Consider the following 20,796-nt stretch of genomic DNA (forward strand, 5'->3'; position numbering starts at 1 on the left):
TACAGCATCCATATGAGTCTTACTGGGATTATGCATAAACTGACTCACCACACTAACAGCATAGGCTAAATCTGGTCTAGTGTGGGACAAATAAATCAACCGGCCAACTAACCTCTGGTATCTTGCTTTATTTGTAGGTACTTGATCCAAGTACTCTGCTAATCGATGATTTTGCTCAATAGGAGTATCAACAGGTTGACAGTCAAGCATACCTGTTTCTGCCAGCAAGTCGAGAACATACTTCCTCTGACTCAACACAATACAATCCTTCCCACGAGCAACTTCAATTCCCAAGAAATATTTCAAATTACCTAAATCTTTCATCTCAAATTCTAAAGATAATTGACCTTGTAACCTTTGAATCTCCTCAAAGTCATCACCTGTCACAACCATGTCATCAACATAAATAATCAAGGCAGTCACTTTACCACACCGATGTTTAAGGAACAAGGTGTGATCTGAATTGCTTTGCCGGTAGCCAATTTTCTTCATGAACTTGGTGAACCTGCCAAACCAAGCTCTGGGAGACTGCTTCAAACCATAAAGAGATTTTTTCAATCTGCACACCACCTGCTCTCCAGTGGAAGTACCATATCCAGGAGGCAAATCCATATAAACCTCTTCATGTAAATCACCATGCAAGAATGCATTCTTAACATCAAACTATTGTAAAGGCCAATCAAGATTAGCAGCTAACGAAAGAAGTACCCGAATTGTGTTAATTTTGGCCACTGGTGCAAATGTCTCATCATAATCCACTCCATACTTCTGAGTATAGCCTTTAGCCACTAGTCTTGCCTTGTACCTGTCCACCGATCCATCTGAATTGTGTTTCACAGTATACACCCACCGACAACCAACTGTCTTCTTCCCGGGTGGTAATGATACTAGCTCCCACGTACAATTCTTCTCAAGAGCATCCATTTCGACTGTCATTGCTTGCATCCACTTCTCATCCCTCATTGCATCCTGCACTTTACTAGGGAGAGACACAGAAGATAATTGATTCACAAAGGCTACATACGGTTTAGACAGCCTATGGGTCGACACATAATTAGCAACGGGGTATTTAGCTTTGGCATTTAGAGTAGGTTCATAGTGCTTCGGGGGTTGACCACGGGTGGAACGACTAGGCAAAGTTTTGGTGGGAACAATATCTGACACAGAAGAAGGAACACTAGTTGACACAGAAGGAGTATTAGATAAAGAAGGATTAGAACATACCTCGGGTGATGATTGAGTAGGCGAGACCACTGAAGGAGAGGGAGAGACAGAAGAACTGTTCAAAACGGCATTGGTGACATCAGGAATTTCATCGGAAACAGAATCAGAAACTTCCTCTTCAACCGACCGGTCAGACTGATCCGGTAGACTGGTCAGTAGCTGACTACCCCAATTCTCTTCTCCATTCGGTGGGCTGTTGTCCTCTTTTTCAAGTTCCGTTCTAAAACACTCCAGCCTTGAGAACTCGGATGCTAGTCTCCCTTCTTGCCCACTAAACAAATCTTCATAATAACAAGACTTCTCCCCCTGATGAGGAGTCACAGGAGGCAAAAAATAACATGCATCTTCACTGAACGTAACATCCCTGGTGACATAAAACTTCTGGGATTGAGGATGATAACATTTGTAACCTTTCTGATGAGAACCATACCCCACAAACACACACTTAAGGGCTCTAGCATCCAACTTTGACCTCTGATTCTTATATAGATGAACATAAGCAATACAACCAAAGACACGAGCAGGAAGAGTATTAGAAGATGGAATAGAAACATAGTGAGACAGGACCTCAAGTGGGACACGACCTTGAAGAGGGACAGACGGAAGACGATTGATTAGATGAGAAGCACACAATACGGCCTCTCCCCAAAGATACTTAGGCATGTTAGCACTAAGTAGAAGAGACCGAGCCATGTCCAGAAGATGACGATTTTTCCGTTCAGACACCCCATTTTGCTCAAGTGTCTATGGGCATGAAGTTTGATGTATGATGCCATGGTGTTGGAAATATTCATGAAAAGAATGATTGACAAACTCACCCCCATTATCGGAACGAAAGACCTTAACATGAGCATCATATTGAGTACGAACAAGCTTATGGAATGCTGTAAAAGCAGAGAAAACAGAATCTTTTGACTTAAGTAAAACCACCCAGGATAATCGAGTAAAGTCATCAATGAATAACACAAAATATCGCATTCCAGAAAGGGTAGAATGTTTAGAAGGACCTCATACATCTGAATGAATTAACTCAAAAGGCATAGTACTAGAATGAAAACTCGAAGGATAACTAGACCTATGACTCTTAGCCAAAGCACAAGTTTCACAATGCAGGCTAGACTCACTAACTCCCAGAAACAATGAAGGCATGGACTTCTTCATAACTCCAAAAGATGGATGACCCAAACGCCTATGCCACAACCATAGCTTACTTAACCTGTCAGAATTCAATGTCAGGGCTAAAGGCTGTTCCGGTGCTTGTGTTGGCTCTGCGTACATGCAATCCAAGTGAAACAGTCTCCCCCTCAGGTCTCCCTTGCCCATGATCACCCTGGTGCACAGATTCTGAAAAATAACATACATTGGATAAAAAGTTACAGAGCATTTATTTTGTGACCCCAACTGGGATACAGACAAAAGATGATGAGACAATGAGGGTACATAAAGCACATCATGCAATACAATGGATGGTGTAACCTGAACAGACCCAATACCTAAGACTGGAAAAAACGCACCATTCGCATTAGAAACATGGGATATAGAAGGGGATGACATAGACATAAAGAAAGACTTATCATAGGTCATATGGTCAGACGCACCAGAATCAATTATCCATGTATCACTACCAGTAAAGTCAGAAACATGTAAAGCAACACCAATTTTACCTCGAGTTCCCTTAGTCAAGGAAACATTACCCTGTGAGGGATCGTGCCCTGCAATGCCGTAGAAGTCAGGTTCTGGCACCAATTGGACTGCCGCTTTGTCTCTTTGACCACCACCACGTCCTCCAGTATTATTGCCTCCTCTCCAACCAGAGTTGTTGTAATTAAACATTCGCAGCTTAGGACATTGATTCTTGAAATGGCCAACTTCCTTGCAATAGTTGCAAGACCTTTGATTATAATTCTGGTTCTGCTGATATCCCTGATTCTGTGGCTGATACTGACTCTGAGATGAAACTAGGGTAGAATTCCCAATCTGAGGTTGAGGTGGAGGTGGAGGTGTAGCATGGATTGCTAAACCAGAAATTTCAGTCAAATCCACCATCTTTTTTTTTTTTTTTTCTTTTTCTTTTTCAGACCCTACAAATTGTAACAAAAGAATACCAAAGAACCAGGATGGATATGGACAGACACAAGAACAAAAAAAAAAAAAAAAAAAAGGATGAACTGATGGACAAAGGATGAAATCAACTTGTAGAAGCAAAAGAACCAATTCACGACTTGCAGAAGCAAAAGAACCAATTCGACAAGAAGAACCAAGGCAAGAGAATCAACTAACCCAAAAGAACCAATTCAACCAAATCAAAAAGGACTGAATCAAAAGAACCCTATATTCGCAGCGGAAAGAACAAACCGAGTCCGAATGGATCTCGGCTCTGATACCAAGTCAAACAGAACAAAGGAATAAGAGATTGAGAATTTTCTGATGTATTTTACCTTCTCCAAGAACGGAGTATATATATACAAGATACATCAAGACCTATTAGGAAACTAATTACCAGACCTATTAGGAAACTAATTACAAGAGAATAATCCTAATAATACACAAAATTCACAATCCTAATTACATGGCATGACTCATGCCAACAATGCATTCATTCTTTTGTCTGCTGAGCTCACTTTTTTTATTTTTCTGAGGTCCCTCCAGTCACAGCTTGACTGTTGTTTATAACTGGGGCATAGTAAGATAGTGAATTCAGTTGGGGTTGTCACGCCCTGAATTTTGAATAAAGATATTCGAATTCAAAACGTAATAACTTAACCAACTTCCCAAAAATACTATAGAAACATTCTCAAATTAATCTAAGCAACAACAAAACGTCAATAAAGATTCGATCACTTAAGTCGAATATCACATCAACAAGTGTTTACAAGGCTCGAAAGAAAGAAATACAAAAGTAGACGCTCGCTAGGAGCATACCAAACACAGTAGTACACTAACAAAAATAGGTTCTTAACCTACACTGCTGCAACCATGCCCTCGTACTCATTCCTGATGGTCCTCACCTGCAAGAATAACCGCTACACCATAGAATAGTGCACCGGGATTGCAAACAACAAACCCAGTAAGATTTTTAAGCTCGTATGAGTAAACTCAATTAAAATGAGTCACGTCACTCATGCTTATAATTTCTCAACTCATGAGATAAATTAAAACAACAACATTTAACTCCACAAAACACAACCAAACATACAATCACACTAGGTAAACAATTAGTAATCCCTGTATAGAAAATTAGTTCAGGAGATCACCCAAAATCACACAATTCAAATCATAGCAATTCCTGCATATAGTTTAGTTCAGGAAATTACATTAAAACAAACAATTCAAACCATAGTAATCCCTGCATATAGTTTAGTTTAGGAGATTACATAAAAATCAAACAAAGAAACCTTAGTAATCCGTGCATATGGTTTAGTTCAGGAGATTACTTAAAAATCAATAATAGAATTCATGGAGATCTCAAATCTCACGTAAACACTAAAGAAAGAATCCCAGAAACCTTCCCTGAACTACGACAGACTAGAACTCATACTGTATCGTAACCTGCCCCCTTGACCAAGGTGCAAGCATCCGATGACTTACATCCCAACTGTATCATAACCTACCCCCTTGACCAAGGTACAAGTATCTGATAACTGTATTGTAACCTGCCCCCTTGACTAAGGTGCAAGCACCTGATGACTTACACCCCAACTGTATTGTAACCTGCCCCCTTGACCAAGGTGCAAGCATCCGATAACTTAACAACAGGTTACCACTGTAACCGTCAGACTTCGGACCACTTGGCCCTCCATCCATATATATATATATATATTTCACGTAAATATATATATACGTAGTCATTCACGCAGGAATGATCACTAATTTGTCAATATGTCCAATAAAAAAAGGTACTCACCTTGCAAAATTAATTTATAAAACAGAATTAATTATTTGGGATGAAGCCCCAATGTGCCACAAATATTGTTTTGAAGCATTAGATAAATCTTTACGCGATATTCTATCTGATACAAACAATACACAAGCTGATAAACCATTTGGCTGTAAACCTATTTTATTGGGAGGCGATTTTAGACAAATTTTACCTGTTATATCAGGAGGAACTAAAGAGCAAATAATTGAAGCCTCATCAAACCACTCATATTTGTGGCAATCATTTAAAATATTTCATTTAATAGAAAATATGAGATTATCAAGACCAAATCTAAGTGATCAAGATAAAAAAATATTTTAGCTTTTGCAAACTGGTTATTACAAATCAGAGAGGGTAAAATACATTCAATTAATTATGAAAATGATAGAGATACATCTTGGATTGAAATTCCAAATGATATACTTATTCGTGCTTATACAAATCCAATAGAAGCAATTTTTTTTGGCAACTTATTCAAATTTTAACACAAATTACAATAAATTTGATTATTTAAAAGAACGAGCAATAATAACACCACGAATACTAGGTAACGTAAATTTTTTTTGGCAACTTATTCAAATTTTAACACAAATTACAATAAATTTGATTATTTAAAAGAACGAGCAATAATAACACCACGAATACTAGGTAACGAATACTAGTATGTGATATAAATGATTATGCTATAAATCTATTACTAGGTAACGTAACAACTTATCTAAGTTCAGACACTATTAAGAAAATATTGATCTTTTGTATCCCATAGAATTTTTGAATAAACTTGAATTCACCGGATTACCATCCCATAAATTGACATTGAAAATCGGAATGCCAATCATGTTGTTAAGAAATTTAAATCAAGTATCTGGTTTATGTAATGGTACAAGATTAATAGTCACAAATTTATTTGATCGATTAATAGAGGCTAAAATATTAACAGGAAATAATACAGGTAAAAAAATTTTTATACCTAGAATTGTTCTTACAGCAACTGAAAATAAATGGCCATTTATTTTTCAAAGACATCAATTTCCAGTTAGACCATGTTATGCTATGACAATTAATAAAAGTCAAGGTCATTCATTAAATCAAGTTGGTATATATTTCCCTGAACCTGTTTTTACTCACGGACAGTTTTATGTTGCACTTTCAAGAGTTACGTCAATAAATGGTTTAAAAATTTTGATAAACAATAGCGATGATATACCAAACAAATATACCAAAAATATAGTGTACAAAGATGTTTTGCAAGGTTTAGACATTTGAACATATATTGTATTATATATTGATGGAATTATGAATAATTTTGTTACTATAGTTTTTTACTTGAAATACAAAAAAAAAAATTTTTGTACACTTATAAATATTTGAAAGTGGTCACTAAAATAAATATTTGAAAATATATGTGAAGTTCTATCAGTTTCAATGGATCTAAATGTGGACCCAATGCATATGAAACAAACGATTGCAACTGGAAGAAGATGATGATTGCATCTGGAAGAAGATGAAAGCATAGTAAATTTGCAGTTGACCAAAAGCTTAATGTAAGCAACATTGTTTACTTCAGATAGAATAGTTCAAATTTGAGGGAATGACCTTTAGAATTACAACCTTGCACTCATCTTTTGCCGATTTACACGTTGCCATTGGTTGTGATATATAAGGAAAGTCGTTGATTCTTTCCATCTTCGGTGAAGAATCAATAATCGATTCAAGGCCGGTGTTCGACCTCTCCAATCTCCGACTGTTTCATCTCTTCTTCTTTGGAAAGGAGGAAGAAGCCATGAAGAAATCAAGTAATTGATTGTTGGTGAATGCTTCCAATACTCAGGTAAACTATCTCAATTTCCTGATAATTGATTGTTGAGGTTCTTCAAAATTGAATCTTTAATTTCCCAACTGGTCTATAAAAATTTGATGGTTTCTGAAGTAGTTTGGTGGTGATTTCTGAAATTCAGTGTTGTATTGATGTGTGTATACATATATGGATTTAATCATGATTATATAGAATTGTATTTTCTCTCTGCTTTCTGTTTTGTCATGAAGAGGTTTATATTGTCAATTGTAAATCTAGGATGCGTTTTCTAGATAGCTAAATTAAAATTCTGTTGTCTTTATAATTAGGAAAGGTCTGGATTTGTCGAATTTGCTACTTGGGAATTCGTTGATTGCCATGTATGGAAAGATTGGTTCGTTGGATTATGCTTTTGGAGTGTTTTTGACTATGAAGGCGGCGGTTGTCATTTCTTGAAACAGTTTGATTTGGGGTTGTCATAGATCAGGGTATGAAGAATTGGCCATACATCAGTTTGTTGTTATGTGAGGCACTGAGCATTCCCCTGAAGATTTACAATATCAATTGTGATGAATGTTTGTTGTAACTTGCTTGATTTGGAAAGAGGTAAGCAAATTATTGCTTTCAGCTTCATGGTGGGATTTTTTCCTAATAGCATTGTATCAAGTGCTGCTATTGACATGTTTTCCAAATGCAACTGATTGGAGGATACGGTCCGACTTTTTTGAGAACTAAACTGCTGGGATTCAGCTGTTTGCAATTCCATGATTTTGTGCTATGCAAGGCATAATTGTGTGGAGAATACTGTGCTGCTTTTTGTGCTGACCTTGACAAAGAATCTCAGGCCAACTAAGTTTACTCTTAGCAGTGTACCGAGCAGTATGTCCACTTTTGTTCCAGTTGAGCAGGGTTTTCAAATCCAATCTTGGGTTTTAAAGTTAGGCTTCAAGTCAGATGCTATTGTCCATTGTTTACTCAATCTGTGCACAAAGGGTAGATAATTTTGGAGCTTCTGCAAATTGAAGGAGGAAAAACACAATATTACAACAAATTGATAGAGGTACAAACCTGTTTTTTCGTTTGCCTTTTACAACTAGGTAATCACTGCATGATAGCCATCGTGTTTCTTATCCTTCTGTCTGGTGTTGTTAAAGGTTGAAGGTAGAGAGCTAGGTTGCTTCTCACTGGTTAGTCAGTACGTCGTTCCTTGCTTATCCTGGATAGCGGACGAACCAATTTTAAGTGTGTTCTTTATATACACATACACATACCTATACTAACTGTTTCTCTATATTAACTGCAACCTGCATGGCAGGGCACTGGCTGTACTTGAAAAAGATCAGTGTATCAAATAAGTTAAACCAAACCATAGCATAAACTTAGACCTACACAAAAAAATGAGAGATTTAGATACTAAACAACATTTCTTTACAATGTTTATAGCTGTATATTTGCTATTCCTCTGTGGACCGTTTCTTTGTTCAAAGTTCACAATATGTTAAATAACATACATAGGCTTAATGGTGAATTTATCTACTTCGGATGTTCTCTGAAATCAACTTTACTATGCTGAATTTATAGGCTCTAATTTGCTGGTTTTGTCTTAGGTTGCTGATAAGCTGCTTCATCATGCAGAGCTAATGTTTATGAACTTAAGCTCCTGATCACATCAGTTTGCTGCAGAAAACTACCTTCCAAAAGCCTTACTTGAAATCAAGAGCGTGGATGTGTTTTAATTATCATTGTGAGTACCCTTGCTTCTGTGTACATATCTCCAACATGTACAAGGTTTAATTATTATTCAAATTGCATGAATGCAGAGTTTTGCTTTTTGATAAGAAAGTCTTCATTGATTCTTAATATTGAATACATCCATCTGCCTCACATGAAGAATCTGTGGGACTATGACTTTCCATTTTGTTCATATATATGTAACTTAAATTTGGTCATAGTCATATATAGATTGAATATGTGGGACTATAACTGCTTCTTTGTGTTTTTTTTTTCAAAACCACATTTGCTTTAATATTCTGTCTCCCTTTAAGTCAATGAATTGTAATCTTTATTAGTTTTTTGCTGGTTATAGGTACATGAATTCTTGCAGGGAGCACTGTGTTCTACATAATGTTACAATTCTCTCTGTTCTCTTCAAGGTCAGCGATGATTGTTATCCAAATTTTTCTTTTGAATGATACATCCTTATATTTGTTGCAATACAGTCGATAAGTAGATTATCATTCTGATTGAAAGAAGTAAGCTTTTTCAGAATTGGAAACCAAGTGGTATTGCTCATTTATGCAATTGAAGTCCTTGAATCACATCTCAATTGTCTGCAGGTTGCCCAAAAAAGCCCTCGATTATCTACCAAAATGTTATTGATTGCTTTCCCATAGGAGGCCTGACTTCCTAGAATTCAATGGTGCATAGATGATAGTTAGCATTCCCATTCTTTCAAGCTATTAATAATTATGGTTTATTCTTTCATCTTGATGTAATATCTAAGTTCTTGGCTTTCTCAACCACATGTATGTAGGTTATTCAACTATGGCATTGGCATTCATTTCCTTCACGCTGGAGACCCTGAGAAGCTACCCCAGATCAACTAAATTAACCCCAAAGATAACCACATGCATTTCTTTCCAGGTCTCTTTTTAATTTTCCTTTAAAATACTCTGGAATTGTTTTAGTACTTTTATCTGCTTAGTTGTCTAAGAATACTAAAAGATAAGATTTGAATTTCTATAAATATTAGGCACAATAAGTTTGGAGAATATACTGATTCTCGAACTCAAGTAATTGGTCATACTCTTGCAAGAATGCTTGATCTAGAGTTGTTTTAGTTTCTCACTAATATTGACCATCAATTATATATGTTTGGCTCTAGTTTTGTTGCAGCTGGTCAATAGTTTCTTTTCTGCTCGGGCGTGCCAGCACAGTTCAGGTGCGGTCGTCGGGGGTGTCCCTTTACTTGACTTCTTTCGAGCGATTGTGGACAAGGAGAGCACCAACCTCGTCACGGGATTCTTTGTGCCTCATGGTGAGGACTTTTGCTAAGTTTCTTTAAGATTACACAATCGATACTCGACGTTGTAGATCGAGCAGAGCGAAAATCACTGGGAAGTGGGGAGAACTTGCTAAAGCGTGACTTTAGCTTGGCTGGTTTGTGAGGGCGTTACCCTTGCTTGGCTGGTTCCGTAACCGTTGTGGTCGCGATACTACAGTCGGCTCCCGAGGAGACTAGGATCGAAGCACGTTGACAGAGGGTTTGGTGGCACTGACAATCAGCTCTTGAGGAGACTAGGACTAGAGTGTGATCACCGGTAAGAGAGAGAGGGATTCTCTGGAGAGACTTGAGTAGTCGTCGAGATTAGTTGATGAATTGTGTGTCTAGCTACTTCGTCGTAGCCTCTATATATAGGCTACCAAGCCATAGTAGTTGGCCTTAAACAAATCATGATGGGTTAAGCACTAATGGAATTGTTAGGTTTAAGCACTTAAACACTAATGGAATTGTGATAGGTTTTCCAATTAAGCCACCATAAAATGTAGTTGAATGCTTCTCCATGTGTATGCCATATTCCTTAATTGAATGGAGTATGAATATTCGCATTCTTGCAGCTTGCATAATCTTCAATAATTCTGCAGTTAGGCTTTATTTAGCCTCTAAATAATATATTTCGAACTTGTCGACAATATATAGCTTGAGCCACTGACATTGGCTCAATTTCTCCAAGATACGCCTTGTCAGGTAAAATTGCTCATTTTGAGTTCAAACAATATCAATTCAATATAGAAATAGACCGACTTTGTGCATCAGTAAACTAGCTTAATTAATCTCAAGGTAGTCTACAACTATAGGGAGCTAGTTTACTACTATAGGATATTGATCTACATTTAATGTACCAATACGTCAATGTAATGTAAAATTTCTTCTTTGATTTCAATTTTTTTTTTTTTTTTTGAATTAATCCATTGGTGGCCAGGGAGAAGGAAGCGTTTTTACATGACCCTCTGGTACAAATTAATCTCTGGACTTAAAAAGCTTTTGAGGATACCGTGTAATCTCAATAAAAAAAAAAAAGATAAAATAAAAAATCATTTGTTTGTTTGTTTGTTTTTTTTCCCCTTTCTTTGACTTCTATTGAGTTCATATCTTTTACCTTGATCATCTCCGCATCTGGTTCTCAAGTTCCGATCTTCATCCCTGATATCGTGTGATAAACAATAAAACAAAAATACTGTAAGATGTAAAGTGATACTCAAACATATATCAACTGTTTTGTTGAACGTGCCTAATAAGTCGTGGAGCTACAAAACCTTCAGCCGCCATTCAGATTATGTTAATCCTAAAAAACATTGAAACAGTATGTTACTTGATGAACTCAAACATTTGATCTTACATACAAGAAAGATAAAGAATTATTTATCATGTTTAAGTATGATATTATTCAGCTGTTGCAAAAAAGAGTATAATCTTAATATCCTATTTGACAAGCAAAAGATAAGCAATCTGCTTCTGCTTCTGCTTCCACCTTTAATTATGCCTAATATTTTTCATTTTTCCTGACGTCCTAGTCTGATCAATGCTAAATAATGTTTAATACTTCTTTTGATACTGAAGTCAACATTTCTCACTAGGTGATTCACACATTCCATGAATTGGCCCTATTCAACTAATTGAAAGTCAACAATTTCCATCTCCATCCTTACTGAAGCAACCAAATCCATTTACAGCTCTTCAGTTTCTGCAAGATCATCTAAAATGAAAACTCTGCTCAACTTCTTCCTCTTCTTGATTAGTATTTCTGTTCATATCATTTCTCAAGTTCTCAGCCTATGTAATGAAGACCAGCAACTATCATTGCTTCATTTGAAGCAAACCGTCGTGTTCGATTCCTCTGCTTCTTCCAAGCTCAAATCATGGAATTCAAGCTCAGACTGTTGCTCTTGGCTTGGTGTAACTTGCAGTACTAATGGGCGTGTCATCGGTCTTGATCTCAGCACCGAATCTATCTCAAGTGGCATTGACAATTCCAGCAGTCTCTTCGATCTTCAAGATCTTCAAAGCCTTAATTTGGCCTACAATTATGACTTCAGTGGCTCTCAGATCCCAACTGCCATTGGAAAGCTCACAAACTTGAGGTATCTAAACTTATCTCACAATTCTTACTTCGGGCAGATTCCCATTGAGATTTCATACTTGACAAGGTTGGTTATCTTTGATATTTCTGGCAATTTCTTCTCAACCGATCAGTTAAAACTTGAGAACCCAAATTTAACCAAGCTAGTTCAGAACCTCACAGACCTAACAGAGTTGTATCTTGATGATGTCAATATATCAGCACAGGGCAGTGACTGGTCCCAAGCAATATCTTTACTGCCAAACATGAGGGTGCTGAGCTTGTATGCTTGTGATCTTTCAGGCCCTATTCATGACTCAGTTGCTAAGCTTCATTCTCTATCTGTGATTATATTGGATCATAACCAAATCTCTGCTCCAGTTCCAGGATTCTTTGCCAATTTTTCAAACTTGACTTACTTAAGTCTTGTTGATTGTGGGTTGCAAGGAACATTTCCCAAAGAGATATTCCAGTTATCTACATTACAGAGTATTGACCTGACATTAAATCCACAGCTTCAAGGTTCCTTGCCAGAGTTACCCGAAAATGGATCTCTTCAGTCCTTGGTTCTAAGCCAGACAAATTTTTCAGGGGTCCTGCCAAACTCTATAGGTAACCTCAATATGCTCTCTAGAATGGATCTTTCAGTTTGTAGCTTCAGTGGATCAATCCCAAAGTCAGTGGCAAACCTAACACAGTTGGTGAGTTTGTCTATGTCATCCAATAGGTTTGGTGGCTCCATTGCTTCTATTCAGTGGAAAAACCTTGTTAGTCTGAACTTTTTCATGTTGGACTCCAATCTACTTTCTGGGACTATTCCCTTGTCTCTCTTCTCTATTCCACTGCTGAGTAGACTAGTACTCTCTGACAATCAATTCTCTGGTCAAGTCCCTGAGTTTGCCAATATCTCTTCGTACTTACTGGAGACCCTTGATTTGAGTGGCAACAATTTGGTAGGATCAATACCCATATCTATATTTAATCTTCGAGGACTTTCTCAGCTTTATCTTTCTTCAAACAACTTGAGTGGCTTTCCTTTTAGTGGTATTCAACAGTCGAGAAATCTTTCATTTCTTGATCTTTCCCACAATAGCTTGTTGTTTAATGATGACAGTACCAATTCATCGCTTTCGTCCTTACTTCAGGTTCAGGACTTGGTATTGGCTTCTAACAAGTTGAGAGCATTCCCAGATTTCTTGAGACACCAATTCCGATTAGCCTCTTTGGACCTTTCAGAAAACCAGATACAAGGGCAGATTCCCAATTGGATTTGGAGCCTCAGTTCTCTTAAAAAACTAAATCTCTCTTCAAACTCTTTGGTAACTCTAGAAGCTCCTTTGTTGAACTCTACTTCAACTGTGACTTCGCTCGACCTTCATTCAAACCAGCTTCAGGGACAAATCCCAATTTTCCTACCATTTGCCAATTACTTGGATTACTCAAAAAATAACTTCACCTCTAGTATACCGACTGACATTGGTAATTATATCTCTTCCACTGCCTATCTCTCTCTGTCAAGCAGTAACTTGCATGGGATCATTCCAAGTTCAATATGCAATGCAAGCGGTCTGGTTCTTGACTTGTCCAATAATTCTCTGAGTGGCATCATTCCCGAATGCTTGACTCAGCTTTCAGTACTTGATTTAGGGAGAAACAACCTGACTGGCACTATTCCTGATAAGTTTCTAGAACAGTGTAGCTTAAAAACTCTGGACCTCAGCAGAAATCAGATTGAAGGTCAGTTTCCAAGATCTCTAGTCAACTGCACACAGTTAGAGGTTTTAAGCCTCGGAAACAATCAGATAACAGATACATTTCCATGCTTATTGAAGAACATATCCACCTTGCGTGTCCTTGTTTTGCGATCCAACAAATTTTACGGACAGATTGAATGTCCTGGGACTAATGGTACCTGGCCAATGCTTCAAATCATAGACTTAGCTCATAACAATTTGAGTGGTGAGATAACAGGAACATCTTTGACAACATGGCAGGCAATGATGGCTAATGGAGATGATACCCCAATTGACCTTGGATTCTCATTCCAACCAGGCGGTGGAAGTGGGCTTGATATTTATTATGGAGATTCAATCACAACTACTAGCAAAGGTTTAGAGATGGATCTGGTAAAGATACTTACAGTCTTCACCTCGATTGACTTTTCGAGCAACAAATTCAGTGGATCAATACCTAAGGAAATGGGAGAATTCAAAGCACTATATGTCCTTAACCTGTCCAGTAATTCTTTCACAGGAGAAATTCCATCATCATTTGGTAACATGCGACGACTTGAGTCCTTAGATTTGTCACAGAACAGACTGAATGGGCAAATTCCACCAGAGTTTGCAGGGCTTAATTTTCTTTCATACTTGAATCTGTCAGACAATGAACTGGTTGGAAGGATCCCAACAAGTACTCAGTTTTCAACATTTCCAAAAGCTGCCTTTGTCGGTAATGAGGGATTATGGGGACCTCCTTTGACGGAGGATAATATAACAACATTGTCACCACCAGCACTAAGTGAAAGCTCTCCTAATCCTGGACATGACATTGATTGGAATATTATCAGTGTTGAAATTGGATATACATTTGGCTTCGGAATTGCCATTGGTTCACTTATGTTTTGCAAGAGATGGAGAGAATGGTATTACAGATCTATGTACAAAATTGTTCTTAAGATCTTCCCTCAGCTTGAACAAAGAATTGGTATTCAAAGAAGACAGGTTCACATGAACCAAAGGTGGAGGCGTTGAAATGATTATGTGATATAGCTCGACTATATGGCTCAGAATTCTTGGTTATACTTATGTGCAAGTTCATTATAGTTTTATCTCTTTATGTACAAGTAATTGTAATAGACCTCTGGTACGGGTAGTATTGCAATGAAAATATCTGCATTGAGATCTAGTTTTGCATTAAACTTCTGGTTCGGCTTAAATTCTGTTCTTGGGAGTTATGGGATGGCTTATTTCCTTTCTGCAGTTCATGGAGAAATTGCCTCATGTTCACATTAAAGGAGAGCATGAGGAGGAGGAAGAGAATATGACTGGAATTTCAATCAAATTGACTAACTAAATCAGAAGAAGGGTTATCATATATATTCATATAGTTTTAATTGGTAACATAAGCAGAGTGTTACAGCTTGCTGTTAACTATTCAAACTGTTCAGCAAGTTACATACAAATTTATACATGGTTATATTTTATCAAGATTAGCTGTAGAAATGACAATGGAGTTGAAACTTGAAGCAACAAAGAAAGCAAAGCACTTGCATTGTAATCCTTCTTGTCTTCTTGCATCAATTATAAACTTGAAGTAGCAATCAAACATATCCATAGATTTTGGTTCAATTTTCTTTTCACTAAATAAACTTTAAAGTGGGTATTACGTAAACGAAAATGATACCACAAATATAAACATAAAAGATGAAAATCAGATAATTAGAATAACACAAATAAACTAGACAGAAGCCAAAACACGACTAAAACTCACACATTTAACCTTGCTTTAATTTGCCAGCTAGAGCAGAGTAGTAGTCGGTAGTCGCCTGAGAAGCTCCGTCACCGGCCGCCCGAAACAAAAACGGCATTGAAATCCGCCCCTCTGGTTGAGCGCGAGAGCTGCCGCCCCTGGTGAAAGCAATTTGGACCATCTTTTCTTAATTCTCAGAGGTGATGAAAATGAGAGGATTTTATTCTGATAAACGACGTCGTTTTTCCGGAGATTCTATAATTCTTGAGAATTTTTTTTGTTTTATTTTTTCTTTTTTTCTTTTTTTCTTTTTTTTACACTTTTGGTGAAAATTTTACATTTCATGCAACGTCCTGGAAAAATTTGTTACTAAGAAAATTAAATTAAAGAATATTGTTAATGTTAATCAATAGGGATATACATGATGAAACTAATTGAAAATTTATAGACAACATGATGATTGTTAATTATAGAGATATATACATGCTTCAGATGATCGAGAGTCGACGTAAAATCTGTGCTTTGTTTAAGAATGAGAGATTTGAGAGAGATTGATAAGAGAATTGTGTGTTCCACTATTGAGAATATGAGCCCTATATATAGGGATTACAAAGTACATATTGTAATGATACAAGGAAAACTATTCCGAATAAGACTAGGAACTCTAGAACATTCTCTCATATTACAATCATAAATCTAATCCTAGTTTGATAAGGCACACAAATATCAACATCCTTCAACACTCCCCTTTGTGCCGCTCAAACTTAGTGGTGACGCTTCATCAGTTGCCTCGTTAAAAACCTTGCTCGAGTGAAAAACCATGTAGGACAAAAACAAGCTCGAGGAGGAGAAAAATAGTACAACACGTCCTTCACTCTTCGAGATCGAACATGTAGACATCATACCTCCTCCTGATGTCGATATCTCCCCCTGATTGCTACAATCATGGGAGTTCGAATAACTTTCTCAATTCGATGCTCTTCACATGTTTCTCGAAAATGGATTTGGGTAACGACTTAGTGAATAAGTCCGCTTCATTATCCTCTGATCGGATTTGATTTACTTCAATATTTAGAAGCGATTGTTGTTGCTGATTATAAAAGAAGTTAGGCGATATATGCTTGGTGTTGTCACCCTTGATGAAACCTAACTTCATTTTCTCAATACAAGCTACATTATCCTCATAAATGTATGCAGGTTCACCCGTGGTAAACTTCAAACCACAAGTTCCTCGAATATGTCTAATTACAGACCTTAGTCATATGCATTCACGCACGGCCTCATGTAGAGCAATAATCTTTGCATGGTTTGAGGAAGTAGCAACAAGGGTTTGTTTTATAGACCTCCAAGATATCGCAGTGCTTCCCATGGTAAAGACATAACCCGTTTGGGAGTGACCTTTGTGAGGGTCAAAGAGGTACCCTGCATCAGCAAAACCTATCAAAACATCATTGTCATTTTGATGGAGGGGAGGAGGAGAGCGCCGGCGGTAATGCCTTGGATGGTGGCGACTTGCCTCTTGGGTCCGATCCCAATGTTCTGTCATTCCTCTTCTCTCTGTAGGGATAAAATAGGCCCATATCAATCGTACCTTTTAAGTTTCGAAAGATTGTCTTTACACCAATCCAATGGCAGCATGTTGGAGCAAAACTATGTCGAGCTAACAAGTTCACTGCGAATGAGATGTCCGGTCTTATGCATTGAGCTAAGTACAATAATGCACCTATTACACTTAGATAGGGCACTTCGGCCTCTAATAACTCTTCGTCCTTATCATTTGGACAAAACGGATCTTTTCCGGGCTCAAGACTACGGCCAATCATGGGAGTACTCACAAGCTTTGCTTTATCTTCATTAAAGCGCCTTAGAATTTTCTGAGTATATGCAGACTGATGGATCAAAATCCCATCACTACGGTGCTCGAGTTCTAACGGAGACAAAACCGTGTCTTCCCAAGATCTTTCATCTAAAATTCGAATTTCAAATACTTAATAGTTTCCTTTAACTCATCTAGAGTTCCAATTAGGTTCATGTCATCGACATAAATTGCTACTGTTACGCCCCATATCTAAGTGAATTACTATACGTTTTATCGACCTTGGTTTCAGTTTTTATAATTTGGGGGGGGGGGGGGGGGGGGGTCGTGTGCTAGAAGTTGACTTTTTATAGGTTAACAATTTGAGAAAATTTTCTTCACGAAAGTTGTAGGGGACATTAAACCAAGTCCGTGGACATGTGGTACACTTAAATCGGAGTTCGTATGTGAAAGTTATAGCCTAAAATGTGAAAGTTACTGTGGTAGGTTTCCGTTTCCATTTCCGAAAACCTACCCCTATTTTCTCTCTCTCTTCCTCTCCCTCTCCTCCTGTCGGCCTATGTTCTTCTTTCTTCGATTTCTTCCCCATCCGGTGACCAATCGACGCAACACTGGTTGGGCTAGGACCGTCTCCTCCTCCTCTACACGATTGTGATCATGGGTCATCGTGATTTGGCCGGAGGAGAACGAATCGAGGCTTAGAAGCTGACTGTAGCAGATTGCCTTTTCGCCATTTTCGATCAATTTCGGCTACCTCCGGCTACAAAACCGGCCATTCTGGAAAGCCCACTCCTCATAGACGAATCCCTCCAAGTTTCACGATCCAATTTGAGGTGTGGAAGGAGAATCGACGAATTGAAGTTTTCACTATTCATTTTGGTGTTCTTCTTATTTTTCTCTGATTTCGGCAATTCCAGGTATAATTAGGCTTAGGTGCAGTTGAGAAAGATGTTTGGATTGTTGAGATGTGCTTGTTGGTAAAATTTGGTGGCCTGTGATGGAGTTTCCGGCGGTGCGTGGCGGTGCTTAGGGCGAAGTTTTGGTTTCTGCTTTTAGCTAATTAAATTGTACATCAGTGTAGAAGCTGTAAATGTGATTTTGGTGTAGTTTGGATCGAATCTGATGTGGATTGAAGGAGTTGGGTTTAAAGGAGGAGTTTAGATTTTCAATATCTAATTATCGTAAATTTAAATTCCCGTCCTGTAATTATATTTTTACTAGTGCTATTCGTACAGGACGAGAGGAGTCTCCATATGAGGAGAATACCGATCGACAACAGGATTAGCCGAATACTGTGAGTGGACTTTTGTTTTAAATAATGATGCATGCAATTATTTTCCCGAAATGATGATTGATTTATTTAATTATTTATTGTTTTATTTGTTAAGCATAATATTTGGCTTTGGACTATACTTTTGGCATTGTTTTTTCCATATGAGTTTTGGAATTGAATTTATTATACTCGGATTTGAGCTTATGAATTGTTTTCGGGAATATGAATTGATTTTTTGGAGATTAATTATGTTTTGGGAAATGGATTCTTGATATTATTTTTGGATATTGAGCTTTCGATGTTTATCTCCAATATATGATTATTATTTGAAATTATGATTTATATGATTTTCGATGAATTATTTTCTGAATTGACTTCCGGAATTTAGTAATATATTTTATTCGTCGATTTTGAGATTTCTGCCATATTATCGGACCTAAGGTTTTTGGAAGGATTGTTATTTTTATTATTTCTCGCCTATTTGTTTATGTTTTTGAGAATGTTTTGGCGTGCGGGGCCACGTCATTGGAATATATTTATTTTCTTGTGAGGAATTGGGGAAGCCTTATGGATTTTTGGATTTACTGGATTTGAATGTTTTCTTCACCATACCGGGCTCGTTCTATTAGTTCTCCTCCTTACATACTTTGTGTGTGTGGGTGGCAGTTGAGGTGATTGGTTCTCCTCCTCACGTGAGTGGCAGTCGAGGTTGTTAGTTCTCCTCCTCGCACAATCTATGTGTGAGTGGCAGTCGAGGGTAGAGCCTAAGGGCCTCCTTTACCCGTATGGTGATATTTCTTCCCTATATCCTATTATTACTTAACTAGCAGGGCTAGTCCGATTTCTCTTAACCAGCGGGGCTGGAATGTTTTCACGAGATTTTGAGTATAAAGAAATATGTTTTATAAATGTTGCATGCATCGAGGTTTTATAAATTTAAATAAGTGGGAAAGTATTCAAGTTTGTTTCATTTAAATTATCTTGATTATTTATTTTTGTCCACTCACACTGACGTGTTTTCAATACTTTTCCCTTGGGCCCTTCGGTTTCAAATTCCCAGTTCACAGCGTTGCTGCTTGGCGCATTAGGAGTGAGCCATAGTGATGGCATCTACTTCCATCTGCTCATATAGTAGGTTACATGTTTAACCTACTGAACCTTAATCAATTTCTTTTTTTAGATTGCTCTGATTACTATGGGAATTGTGACCCAGACTTGTGATGAATTATATTTGAGGTCTATGGCCTAATTTTGGTGAATTGTTGTATTTTAATTATGGAGCTTCGTTGGACTCTAAGTATTTGAAATACTATTATCATCTTTGATTTTGAGTTGGTTGGAACATGGGAGCAGGGTGGCTCCAGGAGGATACGGTTGGGTTATTAGAAGTGTTTTGGTTTCTTACAGGTTTGGGTTGCCTACTTTTAGGGGAGGTTCTGCCAAAATTTTTTGGTAAAATCTTCTTTAAAAGTGGGTCCCGCAGGGCCACTTCGGATTTCAGGGTGAAATCTGGGGCGGGCCTTGTTAGCTACAATTGCAAATCCAGAACTTGTTCGTTTAATGAACACGCATGGGCATATTTTATTGTTAATATATCCCTTCCCAATCAAGTAGTCACTTAGACGGTTATACCACATTCGTCCGGATTGTTTTAATCCATATAGTGAGCGTTTTAATCTTATTGAAAACGCGCTCCGTGGTTTAGAGCCACTTGATTTGGGTAATTGAAGTCCATCTGGAACCTTCATATATATCTCTGAATCTAGATCCCCATAGAGATATGCTGTAACCACATCCATAAGTTGCATGTCAAGTTTTTTGGAAACTACCAAACTGACAAGGTAGCGGAACGTTATAATGTCCATTACGGGAGAATATGTCTCCTCGTAGTCGATTCCAGGGCATTGTGAGAAACCTTGTGCCACGAGGCGGGCTTTATATCTAACCACCTCATTTTTCTCATTACGCTTTCTAACAAAGACCCATTTATGGCCAACATGTTTTACATATGGGGGTGTCTGCATTATAGGCTCAAATACCTATTTCTTTGCTAGTGAATCTAATTCAGCCTGGATCGCATCTTTCCATTTAGGCCAATCCGCTCTTCGTTGACATTCTTCGACAGAGCGAAATTTGATATCATCATATTCTATAATTCCTTTTGCTATATGATATGCA

At 37.6% G+C, this 20,796-nt stretch overlaps 1 protein-coding gene and 1 long non-coding RNA gene across 9 annotated transcripts; both read left to right on the plus strand.

Annotated features, from left to right (window-relative positions):
- Window positions 1-6,835: 6,835 nt before the first annotated feature.
- On the plus strand, window positions 6,836-10,050 carry LOC112166904. 7 transcript variants are annotated; one of them, XR_005800084.1, is made up of 9 exons: window positions 6,836-6,974; window positions 7,268-7,544; window positions 7,646-7,998; window positions 8,093-8,180; window positions 8,546-8,682; window positions 9,025-9,091; window positions 9,275-9,371; window positions 9,472-9,581; window positions 9,823-10,050. It is a non-coding gene; the product is annotated as an uncharacterized LOC112166904 (long non-coding RNA). The 7 variants fall into 7 exon arrangements; XR_005800080.1 differs by lacking the exon at window positions 8,093-8,180 and having other exon boundaries at window positions 8,546-8,702; window positions 9,043-9,091; window positions 9,823-10,043; XR_005800078.1 differs by lacking the exon at window positions 8,093-8,180 and having other exon boundaries at window positions 9,823-10,043.
- A 1,465-nt stretch (window positions 10,051-11,515) lies between these two features.
- LOC112167403 (receptor-like protein 7) lies at window positions 11,516-14,509 on the plus strand. 2 transcript variants are annotated; one of them, XR_005810613.1, is made up of 3 exons: window positions 11,516-13,966; window positions 14,053-14,184; window positions 14,312-14,453. XR_005810613.1 is itself a non-coding variant. In XM_024304419.2 (2 exons), the coding sequence occupies exons 1-2, from the start codon at window positions 11,701-11,703 to the stop codon at window positions 14,357-14,359; spliced, it is 2,532 nt and encodes an 843-aa protein (XP_024160187.1). In that variant the 5' UTR covers window positions 11,517-11,700; the 3' UTR covers window positions 14,360-14,509. The 2 variants fall into 2 exon arrangements, 1 of the variants encoding a protein (XP_024160187.1); XM_024304419.2 differs by having other exon boundaries at window positions 11,517-14,184; window positions 14,312-14,509.
- Window positions 14,510-20,796: the final 6,287 nt, after the last annotated feature.

This window comes from Rosa chinensis, chromosome 5, assembly GCF_002994745.2.
Source record: "Rosa chinensis cultivar Old Blush chromosome 5, RchiOBHm-V2, whole genome shotgun sequence".
Classification (NCBI taxonomy): domain Eukaryota; kingdom Viridiplantae; phylum Streptophyta; class Magnoliopsida; order Rosales; family Rosaceae; genus Rosa; species Rosa chinensis.

Coding starts and splice junctions, on each gene's coding strand:
- LOC112167403 (XM_024304419.2), top strand. CDS start 11,701: ATGAAAACTCTGCTCAACTTCTTCCTCTTCTTGATTAGTATTTCTGTT. Junction 14,185..14,311: donor AAGGTTTAGAGATGGATCTG/GTAAAGATACTT, acceptor ATTCTTTCACAG/GAGAAATTCCATCATCATTT.